Source organism: Megalobrama amblycephala, linkage group LG1 (assembly GCF_018812025.1).
Source record: "Megalobrama amblycephala isolate DHTTF-2021 linkage group LG1, ASM1881202v1, whole genome shotgun sequence".
Lineage (NCBI taxonomy): Eukaryota > Metazoa > Chordata > Actinopteri > Cypriniformes > Xenocyprididae > Megalobrama > Megalobrama amblycephala.
This window is the reverse complement of record NC_063044.1, coordinates 50,212,604-50,228,136: the sequence shown is the minus strand read 5'-3', so window position 1 is coordinate 50,228,136 and position 15,533 is coordinate 50,212,604. Positions and strand designations below refer to the sequence as shown.

General features: G+C 37.4%; 1 protein-coding gene across 2 annotated transcripts in view; it reads left to right on the top strand.

Moving 5' to 3' along the window:
• The window catches only part of LOC125273580 (protein shisa-9), a 95,075-nt gene extending 87,043 nt beyond the window's left edge, over positions 1-8,032 (top strand). For both annotated transcript variants that reach the window (XM_048199088.1, XM_048199079.1), the window contains one exon: positions 373-8,032. In XM_048199088.1, coding sequence (XP_048055045.1) covers positions 373-839 — 467 coding nt within the window. In that variant the 3' untranslated portion in view covers positions 840-8,032. The remainder of the gene's footprint in view (positions 1-372) is intronic.
• Positions 8,033-15,533: the final 7,501 nt, after the last annotated feature.

Below are 15,533 nucleotides of genomic sequence, written 5' to 3'. Positions count from 1 at the left end.
CAAAAAGTGTCTGGCCTCAGGACACATATATTCATTTTTCATCATGACCATGATGTGTACAGCCATAGCTCCCTCAAATGAATGCATGTGCGTGCCTGCATATGTGTGGCGTGATGCAAAAGCGCTAAGGGCATCCTCATGTCACATTTGATGACCCTCTGCTCCAGGTGTTTTACTCATTAGATCCTCTGAGCACTAAATATAGCAACTATAGTCTGTGACAAATACATTAGGTTTGTACACTATATACTGTAGGTTATGTGAGTGTAGAAGCAACACTATTAAACAAATCTATTGCATATTTGTCACAATGCTATGTTGTATTTCAGCCTCTATCTCTCTAACTCTTTTCCCTGCCCTTTTTCCCTGCAGACACTACAGCAAGGGATTACTACCCCAAGAGCTACCCTATGATGGATTACACACACCGCCAATCCTCGCCTGCAACCTTCCAGCCCATTGCTTTCCACCCAAAAGATAAACCCTTCCTTCCACCTCCAGACATCCATACTCCTTTGGCCATCACCATTACATCGGCCCAAGTTCCCAAGCCCAAGATCTCCAAGACCAATACCCACCCACTCACCTCAACCTCGGCCTTCAAAGTCTGGGACCCCAACAAGAGTCATGTCCAACATCAGGTCCCTCTCATGGCACAGTCACAGCCACCACTGTCCCAACCTAACTGTCGGCGCCAGGCTTTCACCAACAAGCGGCAGTTTAGTATTGAGACTCTTCCAGAGTTGTTCACCCAGCCTCTGGGGTACGGACAGTCTCCACACCTTCACCCGAAACACAAGGGACTGCCCACGAACAGCAAAACGGAAGTGACGGTCTGAGGGGAAAGTCTAGAAAGGACACAACCACAAGAAAGCATGATTTTGATTAGACACTGCAACTGGATGGATGTGAAAGCCTTTGCACATGTGTTTCAGTTATATTTGTAGTATATTCCCTACTTGTACATGTTTTGGACTAGATTTATATTCATTGTTCTATAATATAGAGAACTGAAGGGAAAAATGTTGCATGGTCTAGATTCTGATTCGTGATGGGCCTCAAATCCCTAGTGATCCAACTTCCCCCTAACATTCTGGCCTTGTACTGCTGGTCTTCAGATGTCTCTTGTGGCCCTGACCCATGTGTCCGATAGCAAAAGGCAGGAGCCCTCACCTCAGGAGCTTCACACCCTTTCAGACAAGGCCATTGTGCTGTCAACTTCTATCAGCCAAGAGCTTCCACACAGTGAGCTATTATTCAGACAATTCTAGACCACTGAGGACAAAGAACAGCGAGGAAGCATAAGGAAGAGGACAGTGAAGAAATCAAGGTGTCCTGTGAGAGAGAAGGAGAGAGAAAGAGAGTTTATGATGTCTAAGGGTTTGTTATTTCAGTCAATGGATAAGGGACTAGGTGAAATTGGCAAAGTCCAACATCCCTAGGACTCTTTACCTCAACACCTTCATCAAAGGATGCATTCCAGCACTTGTTTAGGGAGCAGAACACCAACATCACTTCAAGTCATAGCTATTCTGGCTGCTTCTATTTCAAACTCTTGTTCGAGAGGTAAAGACAAGGTCAATGAGCAAGTCTCTATTACCGACAGACCTCAAGAGAGACTTTTCAGGGGACAAAAGTCGCCCGCAGAGATAAGGTGCCATAGTGACGGAGGAGCACACAACTAGGTGAACAAGTCCGGCAATGTCATATGTAGCACTGCCAAAACAACTTTCCTAAAATGACCAATGTGTATTCTTTGCAATATCTGTCAAACAGCCTGCTTCCTCTGAATACTTCCAAATGTAAATAATTACACTTTTGGTGAAAGCAAGAACGTATTTTACCGATCGTTTGGTGGCCAAATCTAGCATGTAGCGGCAATACCTACACCCTATTGTAGCACCCTAATGCACACGGCATGGAAAACCATTAAATCTGGTGCTGGGCATCGGTTTCAGAGTGAAGAGTTTAGGTGTCTCTGGAATTGCTCAAGAGACCAGGAAAAATGGTAGCAATGCTAGGCCTATCTGTCCTCTCCCGCCTGGGGCCAAATGACTGATGGATACAGCTGTCAAACTCACTCACTTTCTGCTCTTCCAAGCTGTTCCCAGCCAGGCGTTTGGCTGCCACACTGCCACAGAACAGCAGGGGGCGCTGTAATTGATGATGGCCTGCTTCTAATACAGCAGATTCGAAAATATGTTCTCCAGTGCTTTCTGTAGACTTGTTCTTTTCTTGTCTGTTTTGTCTTTTTCATCCACAATGGATCTGAATGGAGATTTAGCATTCTTCCTCGAAGACAAATGCAAGGTGACAAAACAAAATTTAATTATGCACCAATTTAAAGGAGACCTGCAGAAATGTGTGATGGTGACCTCTTGCTTCTTTACATGACAATAAAGCATCTGTGTACTGAGCAAACAGATGTGTCTAAAAAGTAGCACACTTTGTTTGAACAGCCTTGTGAGATTTTACGGGCCAATGACAACTAATGTACAAGCCACCTAGGGACTTATTCAAGAGTGTGAAATGTTCAGAGTTCAACGAAACTGCTCCTTTGGGCTGCTTGCAAATAAAACGGCAAGAGGCAGAGATGGATTATTGAACTCGGAACGAGAACACTAGATTCCATTATACTCATTGCAGTACACTTTACAGCAATTGAGCTTGTAATGAACTATAAAAAGGGACAAAAAAGGAAGTTCTCTCTCTCTATTCTCACCAGATTCATTTTGGAGTTAATTTCAACTTCTGGACCAACTCCAGGGACAGCAGCTCCAAAAATATGACAGCAAATACAGTTACAGCATGTTCCTGGATGGCTATTTTCAACCGTTGAATTGATGTGAGGATGTATCAACATGCTCTCATGGGTCAGCGTCGAGTCAAACTATCCTGAGCTACAGTGATGCTTCATTTTGTCTCAGTGGCAATTTTCTCCAGAGTGTCATTGGGTTTCAGGGGCAAACCCTGGAGGACAGACACGTCTGGCACAGAGATGTCAAGCGATGCCAAGGTGAGCCAGCTACACAACCCTCTGCCTGGAACGGAGCCACTTTGTGTGCCAGGAGGTCATGAAGTCTGTCTTTGAGGAATGCTCGAGAAGAGCAGAGTAGATTTATCTGTCAATAAAACCACAGTGACAAAGATCAGCTTAAAACCTGAATCAAATGAGGAATAACTTCCTGGAATAAACTTTGTACAAATCAAGTAAAGCACTGGATTGGTCAGGTTACTTCTTTAATTCTGCAGGTTAAAGACTAAAAAGTGAAATCAAGTGATGGTGTGTGCATTCACATCTGTCACAAAGAAACACAAGGTGTAAATATCTTCTTCCGAATTCCTTCGGTGTGAAGACTCGTTTCCAGTGGTTATTTTAAACCACCCAAATAAGCTGAATGACTGTTGTTTCTGAGTTCTTCTTAACATACAAGTGTTCTACCTGTGATGTGAATGCCACCGGGTAGCATTTTATCTTTAGCAATATATGATGTACTTTTTACTGTTTATGTACTATTTGCAATGTTGTTTTTTTGTACCGTAAGCGTAAACGGAATCAGAGTCGAGCCTGCCGCAGTTGACAACCATTTGACGGAGATGAAGTGCTTCCGAATTTTAACACCCTTCTCACTTTCCTTACTAACTTAAAAGATGTCTTGCCATATTTTAAGCTTGCGCTATATGTATAAAGCATATGCTTTATTTAATCATTTTTAAAAGATGTATTATAACCAATGCTTGAATGACATCTTAGTTGCCAGTCCAGAGACATGTAATATGTATATTAGAGAATCACATTGTTCCCATTTGTTTGATGGCTCCATTCGTTTGGTGGTATGTTTGACCAATCTAATCTTATGCACTATTCTAAGCTGTACCTTTTGTCGATGTATAATTAGGATGAATTCTACTAAGGGCTTTTAAAGAGGCGTGTGCTCTTAAGAGGAGTTGCCCGTATTCAACATGGAAAGGGTTAGTTTTTCCCAATGCAATGAGGAGTACATTTGCTTGTGTTGAGTGGACAGAGCTTACTTTGGTGAATTCTGTTTTGTGATCAAAAGTTGAGAAAGTTTCTAGCTATAACACACTCATGGGTTGTGTAATACCATCCATCGCCAAGCAAAAAATGTTCCCTTCTTAAGAAAACAGGAATGTTCTTGTTTGAACCCAGAAAAGATATGCAAAAATGTGTTAAAGGTATATGAGAGCTTATTACAGGCATGGAAAAAGACAACTGCTCTAAGATTGAACTTACCAGCATTAAAGGAAATCCAAAGCCAGCTACAGCACTGCAGGTTGATCCTAATTAAAAGTCACTGGTTAAATCATCGATAAAAAGGACGTCAGGAAGACTAATTAGGCTTGTCTGTTAACTTAAACAAGGCCAGGTTTTTTTTTACCGCAGCACTAGCATTGAGAAATTTCTCCTGTCACATTTGTGTTTTACATGTTTACTGATTATATACGCCCGTTTATTCATACATCAGGTTTAAAAGAGCAAAAAGTTTAATATATATATATAAATAATGTGTAAAAATGTATGTATATGATGTGAATATAATGCAGCATTAGTTTACAGCCTTTCACAAATACACACACACTCTAGAGCTGAGGATTTGAGATTGTAAACACAGTGTTTTGTGCGTGTAAACTTTTCAAATGCTTTTCTGGGTGCAGCCAGCTGATGTTACATCATGTCCTGAGATGTGACACGACACGTTTATAAGTAATTTATTTGTCCAAAATACCATGCAAACACTGCAACAGTGACTGGTTTCTGGAAGTATTATTTCCAAATGATATTTCAGTGAACCAAGCCAATGGCTCTGAGATCAATCATTCAATCAACATTTAAGAAAAAAGTATTTTGAATTTAAAAAAGGGAAAAAGAGACAAAAGCATAAGACTATACTGAGCATTTTTTGATGAAGTGATGAAGTTCTCAAACCAAAAAGCACTGCAAATGATGTAAAATGTAAAATGATTCATTATCAAAGTCATTGATTATCAGAAATAGTATTGAGTATAATGTTTGAAAATATTCAAACATAAAACTTTAATTATACCATTAGCAGTGCTTTATGGGATCAATGGGGATTTTACTTCCTGTTGTGCTCTAGCAAGCAGGATTTTGGACCAATAAGATTTCACCGTGGGCGGGGCTACCCAACACAATGCTATAATAGTCATGTCTGGTTAGGACACAGGTTCCCTTGCTGAGATAAACAACACAGTATACTCTTTCCCTTCCTTTAGCTCGGTGTCATCAGCATTCACTCTCTCTTTTCCACTCATCCTAGCTTCCTCTTCTAACTCCTCAAGGCTCAATGGACGTTCACATTAAATTCGATTAAATTGTTGGGGGTCACAGAGTCTATCCTGTCTGCATTCTTAATGGCAGTCACCATATTACATGGTAGTTTATTTGCATAAAATTGAACCTACATTAACTTTGGGGATCTTGTCGCTTGTGTCACCCAGTTAATTGTCATCCCTCGATAAAAATGGCAAATCACCGTCAGTGTGAACGTCCAGTCATCATCCATCTTCAAAATGACATAAATGTAAACAGGACCTGTAGACAGGGGTGTAAGAAATACTGAGAAAATATACTCTTGTATGGGTACTGTGTCGATCAATATCACGATTTTTGATCATGGTGAGACTTCAAAAAATTCGACATCAAACCCTTGAACTGTAGTGTAATTGTACATAGCTTTTAAAACAAATGAAATCATTTTGGCATTTCAGACTTTGTTTGGTAAAGTAACTTTGATGCAAAGCATATTTAACCGTATTTGTCTTCAATGTCCCGAATATATAAGACTCTAGGACACTAAAATGCGTTTAGTGCTAAACTGAAATTAATAATGCATTGTGCAGATCGAACATGTTTGAGTCAAATTCATTTTCAACAATGGTTACAATATGTTGTGGTGATTGATGAGATGTCTTTTAACAAGGATGAATGACTATACTTTGACCAATTACAGTACATTTTACATTGATTTTACTGCTTGTTTCTTTGGATTCCGGGACCAGTGTTGCCAAGTCTGCGGCTTTCCGGTGGAACTACTTTTACACTGTTGCCACGTGTTGTTTTTCATGTCCGCGGACTGAATCAACCCAAAATAATGTTATATTTAGCGCATTAAATGCGATTTTACCAGGGGAGCCCCGCCAAAAACTTGAATTTTCACCCCCGGAAAGCAATTTTTACCGTGGGGCCCCCCCTAAAATGCAATTGGGCTAATTTCGGGCAAGTTTTGAGGAGCAATTGGGCGGGTTTTGTTGTGAAAACCTGGCAACCCTGTGCGGGACCTTGATATGCCTTTTTTAGTTAAATAAGGCTAACAAAATTATATATTTTTAATAAAAGAATAGAAAAGAATTTCCAGAACGCAACATTTTCAAGTACCTTATACCCTTGCCTACAGGAACCCGAGCAGCCAGAACTTCAACTACTGCACCATCTCACACTTGGACAGTTTCATTGATTATAATCTAGTTTTGTCGTATCACTCACTTGCAGTGTAGACCTCATATTACAGTAGTCTCTCTCTCCTTCCTTCTCTCTCTGTCACTGTCTCGTTTGTGTTTGTTCCTCCGTCTCTCATCGGAACAGTGGGAGGCGTAAGTCTCAGCTGTCGGTGATATCTAAGTTAATATGGGTCTCCTGAGGCTGGGGAGAGAGAGAAATGGAGGATAATACAGTACATGATGATGAAGAACTGTGGGTGGAGAGAGGAGATCTGTCATCCTCTCCTCTCGTTTCCATGTACTCCATCTCTTTTGCTTGTCTAATGCCCCATTTCCATATCTGCCATGCTTTTTTTCTCTTTAAGTCTGGTTGCACTTTGAGGAGATGTTGAATAATTCAGAGAAATAAAAATTTACAGGATGGTAAAAGAGAGAGACAGTCAGAGAAACACAGCTGTAGAAAGCACATGAAAAACTGGCAATTCAAAAGTGAAGCCGGAATGCACCTATTTGAGTTGAACCACAATTTATTGTCGTATAAGTGTGTAAGTTGTACGTTTTTAGAAGACATTTATGGACTGTTATGATGTCTGGGAAGGTTTGGCTTGACTATTAAGGAATATCCTAGGTTCGAAACAAGGTTAAGACCCCGTGAATTCGCTTGATTAGCACCATTTTGTGCCCTGTGTTGACATTTTCTATTAAAACAGGAAGTTTGAGTGGGAAACATTAAAATCTCATCCCTTTCTTTTCTTTTCTTTACTTTTTTTTTTTTTTTTTTTAAAGTAGCCAACAGGAATGAATCATGATTTGCTACAGGTGGTATCAAGGGGCGGGACATTCTCATTCTACAGATCTGATTGGACAAAAATCCATTCAGTGCAGGATGATTCATCAATATTTCTGTCTGTCTAAGAAACATTTTGTTTTTAAATGGAAAGTTGTGAATGTGCAATATGTGCTAGATATTTTTAACAACTTTTAGGAATACATTAGCCTATAGGTTGTTTCAAAAGCTGTCTGACATGGGCTAAAAGCAACAAAAACTATTTTCATTGGGACTTGAAGCTATCATCAAAAACATCTGTAAGCTGCTGTCAGTAACCTTAGAAAATATTGTAATTACAACCTAAAACAATTTAATGCATTTACAATGGAATATAATAGCATAAACATCACCATTTCAAAATTATAAATGCTAAGATTATGTGTGTTAAAATGTTTGATAATATTTCTTACTAACCTTGTCTGTGAAGTTATATCCAAATGAACTGCTGACAGACTTTAAACTTGTTTTGAGCTAGTATATTCCTTAAAGGATTTACAGAACACTGACTACTAAAACTGTCTAATAATACAAACTACAAATCCCATGATTTAATGCAACAATTGTTGTAACCATCAGGTAGAAAGATGTTTGTAAATTCTTTCTGTTAGGTCAGCATGAGATCTACCTTATTCAATAAATAATGATTATTAATATGAAACCAATTTTCTACTTAGCAATGAAACAACTGAACATATGGTAGAGGAAATGTGATGTTAATGATAACAAGAGCACTGATGATGATGATGATGGCAACAGTAATCATGCCTACACAACAGCAAAGAAAATGCCAATTGTTTCTACGACACTAGTTGCAGTTTATAAGGAACATACGGACATGGTCCAACTGATTTAATGGCTTTTTAAACATCTCTTTATAACAGAAACATTGTTAAGTGTTCTTTGTATAAACTTGTTTAAAAAATAAAAGGCAGAGTGAAACACTCCTCTGGACTGAGTCTGATTAATGATGTCGGGGAAGGTCACCCAGTGATCTATCTATTTCTGGGAATATCTACTTAAAATCAACATTTACTGATTGACAGAGAAAGTATAGGGGAGAGTGGGGTAAGATGAGACATTTTTTACTCAAGATAAGGGAAAATGAAGCAGAAGTATAATGAAAGTATCTTAAGTAATTTCAGGATGTTCCCTATCATTTTAAATGATTAGAATACGTCTATGACAAAGGGTTCTAAAAATATGGCTTCTTATATAAAGTGTTCCTGTGGCTCAATTTACCCCACGTTAGGGGTAAGTTGTCAGAGTTGTCAGAGTAGGTGTAAACTGACCATCTAAAATCCAAATCAAACATGTGAAACTGTAAAGATAATTTACCTCTTTTAAAAACTAATATATTCTGTTTACAAATATCCATATTTCTTTTCTTAAAGTTAACTTAAACAACATAAAACCAACAAAATGAAGTTGAAATTTCAATTTCTTTTATTGTTTGCATTTCTGAAACAATATGTTGAACACCAAAGTTATAACCTTCCCCAAAACAGACTAAACAGAGTGCTTGTTAAATATAAACCAAATTAGAATGAATATATGTCACTGAAACTAATAAACATTTTAGTCAAAAGGTTCTTGACATGGTAGTTTTTCTGCAATGTCGATTAGGGACTACAGGTGGAAAGATATATATGATTAAGCGTCTTCTGGTTCATATCAGAGAAGGATTTGGTGTACTTGTACACTGTTCCTATTAAATAAACTCGGAGAAAAAAAGACAAAATAACAGTTGCGTAATATTACAATGAAATTATACTAGTTCAGTGTTTCTCAAACTGGGGTACGCGTATGAGTACTTGCGGAGTAGCTAATTTAACTCTACCATACCTTAAAATAATATTAAAACTGAGCATGTATTTCTAACTGGCAAAATGCCGTAAATCCAGTACATTTAATCAAATTACCTCATGTTTTGGAGTCTAAAATGACTGCATCCACACAAGCAGCATATATGATAGATTGCGTGCCGAATCTGCTGCCTTAAATCGCGCTAAATTACTGCCGTTCTCGACAATGCACCTTTGTAAAAGTGGAGATTTAGCACTTACTCGCATGAAGAACAAATATAGACACAGATAGTGGATTTATATCAATTTAAGACTCAAACTTTCTTCGATACAAAAACATACCTTGTGTGAGTTCTTGTATTTAATGTTGATAATGAGGAAGACGTATCCATGATCAAATATCCACATGACTGCAAACGTGACATTATTATACAATAGGTCAAAAAACAAAACGTACATTTTAAACACAGTCCTGTCAGTATTTATTTTGCAACGAAAACATATTTCTAACGAAAACCAAAGCAGAACTACAACACACGAATGCGGCTTTGAATGAATCGTGAGAGTCAATGATTCAATGATTCATTCACAGCCACTTCGTTACTGAATGAATGACTCGATGACTCACTCATAAAAACAGTGACTTGCTGCCACCTACTGCCAGTTTTAGTTTAATATTTAAAAGTATCACTTCGTTTTACCATCATTGCATATTTCTCTATTAAACATTTTTATTTAAAACATTATTTATTTTATAAAGTTATTCATAAACGTAAAAATATGCACTGGAAAATCAATTTCGGGGGCAAATATTGTCCCTTAATGGAAAAGGTGTGACTGCAGTCGAAGTGGAAGAGAGGGGGTACGCAGAAGGATGGGAATCCCTTCAGGGGGTAGTTTGTAAACACAGTTTGAGAACCACTGTACTAGTTTATACTTCAGAGATTTAACTTAACTTCAGTGCCTTATGGTGGGGTAAGTTAAAACACTTACCCCACAGCATTTGGCTTACTTAGCCCCATAGCTGCCATTTTGGGAAAAACAAGCTAGTTTACCAAATTAGGCTAATATTTAGCTAAATGACTTGCATGGTTTTATATGTTGCTAAATCACCAATATGCATCATAAATATTTTTAGACCTGGACAAATTTGCTTTGATGAATTAGAAGATTCACTGGCATGCCTATTGTTTTTAGTAGCCTAAGAAATGAATAATTTGGAAAGAGGTACCACAAAGCCGTCTATCACAGCAGTTTAATTGGAAAGAAACTCGAGGAACAAAGACATCTTCACTCACTCATTCACATTAGAGGTGCTGGAATCAGGAGGGGCAACGACCTCCTGCGAGTTTTGCTCACATTAAGCTGGCTGATTTTAAAATATACTTTCTGTTGGATGTGCACTGAAAATAAACTATTTACAGTAGTTTCAGAAACCCAATATTATTTCAAACAGATAAAAGTGGCCAATGTGTCAACACAATGATGGTATAGAACCATATAACTCAAGCAAATACATGAATTTTCCCAATTTTTCTGTTTAATTCAGCTCTAGAAACAATAGAGCACTGCAGTGATCATGTATTTTTGTAGGCTGGCCTAGAATTTACCATCACCCTGGTACACACAACAAAAACCCAATAGGTTTTTCCCATTGCATTTGAATTACTGCAGAAAATAAGCTCTGTGACCAACAAAATATTTCAGGCATTTAACCAAAAACCCATTAAAAAAAACCCCAAAAACATTGACTTGAGGACTACAGATCCATGCTAATTTGTTTCCAGGTTTTGGCCTACAAAAATATGTCATCCCTGCAGCTCTCTATGTCAGCATCATGAGTTAAGTCAGTGCCATTGATTATGACTTGTTATGACTATTATGCATTACCCTCAACACTGCTATTAAAATACAACATTTGAGACATTTGTGCCAGCTGACATCTCTGAGAGTGTGTGCTTTTGTTCAGAATTTCCTGAACTTATGCAATTCAAAACCAATGAAATGTCATTATTCACAATGAGACTGAGGAATTCGCAGCCTAAATGAATGATTTAACCTGTCATTAATGATTTCACACCAACATTTGCACATCAAGACATGGAATTAAACCTCAGCGTGTTTCCACTGACAGACTTCTACCTGCAGATCCCAAAAGATGATAAAGTTTTTCTAGTGGCGTCAGATCAGATGTCTCATCCTTCTTTCTGAACATCTGTCTCTCACTCTGGGCCTGTAGATGGAGAAATACACATGCAATATCTGCAACAACAACTGCAGAACAAAACCAAAAGTAGAAATAAACTGTGTTCCAAAACTTACTCATGCTGCCTTCATTTCCTGGGTAAAAATTGCACATGAACACTCTTTGAACTTGAATGCAATGAGCTCGTAATCATGACTTAAAGGTGCTAAAGAGGATGTTTTGTTTTATACATTTTTGCAATATTACTTGAAACTGTCTTTACTAACTGATAAAAGACTATTTATTAGGTGCACTGAAAGGAATAATATTAATATACATCATCTGTGCACGAGGTAGGGCCTTAAAAACATCAGCCAATCGTTTACGCGATCATCACGTAAACGATTGGCCCTCTGGCTTGTCAATCACTGCCATGACGTTCCTTGTTAGAGACGAGCGCGGCTGCGCGCTCCAGTAACTTTCCACACTCCACAGGCGCCGCATGCAATGTTTTTGTCAGGAGACAGGAGTAACAACTGCAGATTATGAGTTACCTGCGGTGAGTCCGACATAATGAATCCACTAACATGACACAGCGAATGCCGGTGGTAAACACTCGTGTTCCAATACTCGTGCACGAGTTTTGGGAGGCATTCCCTCGAAATGAGCTGTGAATGAGTTGTTCTTACGCATGCGCTCATTTCAAAAACTCACTAACAGTCTTTGGTTTCTCAGTCGACGAAAAGATCCTCTTTAGCACCTGTAAGCACGTGAATAGCAAGTGAAGGCAGCATTAGTGACAACAATCATGAAAGCTTGGCCAAATGCTAAGGCATCATCACATGTATCTTTTGCAGAGAAGACAATCCCAGAATGCATTGCCAAAACATAAACCAAGATGGAAGACGAGGTGGGAGAAGTCTTTTATTTAGTACCAAGAATTATGCATAGGTAATTCTAAATAAAATTCACTATTTTACCCAATATTTGCTTGCTGTGCATTGTGTATTTTATGCTTAGTAGGATATCTATTATGTAGCTTTTTTTTATTTTGTGGAATGAATTAATACTTTTAAGGCATCTTTACACAGCCGATTTATGGCTGTTCTGAAGCGGGTCTGTTCCTGCTCAGTATTCAGTGTAAAGACGCAATGCCGTGTTAAAGAAGACCCTAAATACGCCGGGTCTGACCCACCTCAGCCCCTAGTATCAAAGGCGAGTCTGATACTGTTCTGGTTCAGTGTAAATGAACACGGAATATAGCCGCTCTAAACTACGTCATTGTCATGACAACCAAAAGCATTCCAGTCAACTCAGGCGGCGCGAGATTCAAGAAGCAGGAGACGAAACATATAACTTAGGGCAAATAATAAAAATAATGTCTTCCAACAAGGGGCATTGAAGTAAAAGAGTCCTGTACTCACATCGTGAAGCAAAACCACCAAAATAACAGCAGAGAATCGTCGTGTGTCATCAATTGGCTTTCGCCGTTTGTAATCTTCCCATGAAGAGACTGTCGGATACACGCGCTGCTACATTTCTCTCAGATAAGGTAAATGCTTAACACAATCGGCGTCACTGTGATTGTGTACTGTTATATTATATTCCAAAAATCATCTCTTTGAGGACGATATTTCACCCACACACGACGGTCTATCTGGTGATCTGCTGCTGCCTGATACACGCAAATGCTAGCATCATTTGTTGTTTCTGTCTCTTTGAAAAAAAAAAAAAAAAAAAATGTTCGACCTCTTTTAATCCTGTTGTGAACTACCCGGTGTAATAATGTATAATTTTTTGTTGCATCGTTCAATTTTTATTATGACAAACATCAAAGCGTGAGATATAGCACGCAGTTTAGGCCTACTAACAGTTACTTTAAATTTTCGCATTTTTTTTTTTTTCGAATTATATTTCATTGTTTATTATTTAATTATTTTTAAATTCATTTTGTTAAAACTGTTAGTTTTGAAATACTTATGTTCAAAGCATTGTTTCCCGCGATTTTAATTCCTGTGTAAATGCATTTATGCCGCTTCAGGGGAGCATTAAACAGTCTGTGTAAATGCACATTTTTGTGATTTTATGCCGCTTCAGAGTTGGTTTCTGTGCCGCTTTTTCTGTGTAAAGATGCCTTTATTCAGCAAGGATGGGTTTAATTGATCAAAAATGACAGTATAGATATTTATAAAATGTATAAGATTTCTCTTTCCAATATATACTGTTTTTTTTAACTTTCTATTAATCAAAGAAGCCTGAAAAAAATGTATCAGAGTTTTCATAAAAATATTAATCAGCACAACTGTTTTAAAAATCAATAATAACATTAATTATTATTATTTTTTTTTTTTAAATATTAGTGGCTGAAAGATGTCTGACAAAAGTGATGTCAAACTTTATATTAAATATTTAATAAATATTTCATATGCATATTGTGAAGTTGTGCCTGGAGTGTTAAACTAATGTAAGCGTTCCACATTTCAGCTGTATCTTTTGTCATGTATTAGCTATATTATTAGATGATATTTTGTGGGTTTTAGTGAAAATAACCAGATGGAAGGAGCTGTCGTCCTCAGCAACCAAGGAGGATATTGTTAAAATAGCTAAATCTGAATATTGCTCATGTGCTGGATGTGAATGGTCACAATCAAGTAACTAATGTAATGCATTACTTTTAAATTGACAAAAAATATCTGAGTTATTTTTTCAAATAAGTAAGTTTCTTTGTTTTTCTTTTTATTGACTGTTCTGGACTAACCATGAGCATTTACTCATCTCACTTGCACAAAAAACAGATTCAGTTTTTCTTAAAATGAATGTGAAACAGTGAAATGCAAACTTAAAACATTACACAAACTTCAAATAAATGGTAGATAATAAAATATACTTTATTTATTTAATCTCACTTTATTAACCAATGTCTTTGCTGATTTCTCCCAAGGTTTTTTTTTTTCTTTCTCCATTTTAACACCTATTTGGCACTTGTTTGCCACCTGATGTCACCTGTTGGAGTTTGGGTTCCTTGCCGCTGTCGCCTTTGGCTTGCTTAGTTGGGGACACTTGACATTTGACTTGACATTTGATATTCAACAGTATTCTTGACATTTATTCAACAGTGCTTCTGATCTGCCTGCATTGACACTATTATTTAAGAGCTGCTGTGCAGCCAAATTATGTACCAGTTATCAATGTAAAGCTGCTTTGACACAATCTGCATTGTAAAAAGCGCTATATAAATAAAGGTGACTTGACTTGACTGATGACTTTCAATTATTTAATTCAACCATAAGCAAAAATGACTTTAGATAAACATCACATTTGCATTTCTTTCTTTTTTTTTTAATTTCTGAAGAGTGTTAAACTTTCTTCTCCAGCGTCCTGTTCTTTTTCATTCCAGAATATTTTTTACGCGTATGCGAGCGAAGTTTGCAGGAGTACACGCGTACTCTTCTGATGAACTCTGCATCAAACGCAGTGTACACGTTTCACTTTTGGTGTGAAAGGACCTTTACATTTGCCAAAAATAGAACTTTTTTTATTATTATTAAAAAACAAACAAGAAAGCCCAGGGCAGGTGGAAAAAAGTAACATAAACATGACGCTACGGATTACAAGTTACGCATTTAGTTACTTTTTGGGAGTAACACAAAATTGTAACACATTAATTTAATTTTAAACCGCGAATGTAACAAAGTTGCACACAATGAAAGTATTCATGCTCAGCATTTTAAAGTCTTCAAGTGGTCTCCTCAGTCCCCTGACCTTAAAGTTTTTGAAAACCTTTGTGAAATTATAAACCTGAATTTTGATGCAGGTCTTCCAATGAAGCTCAACTTTAAAACTTTAAAAACTTAAGGAGGGTTAGAAAGAAGTTAAGCATGACACATGCACAAAGTTTAGTGACTCAATGCCCAGGAAAGGCTGCTGTAATCAAAAACAAGGGAGAACCAACAAAATATTAATAACTGATTACATTGTAGTCAGCATTTCCTGTGAGCTTTTTGTTTTACTATGCCTTTACAATAAAAATATGCATAATACAATAAAACCCATATTTAATTATATGCTGGAGTTCGTCTTTCATGCCAAATAATGTTGTAATTTTAATACCTTAGCCAAGTTTAGTGTATTATTTATCCCAATATAACATACTCCTCAAATTTTGATTGTTTTATAACCATAGTTGTCCTCAATGTACCATTTTCAAAAACATAAAAAAAAAATCTTACCAACCCTA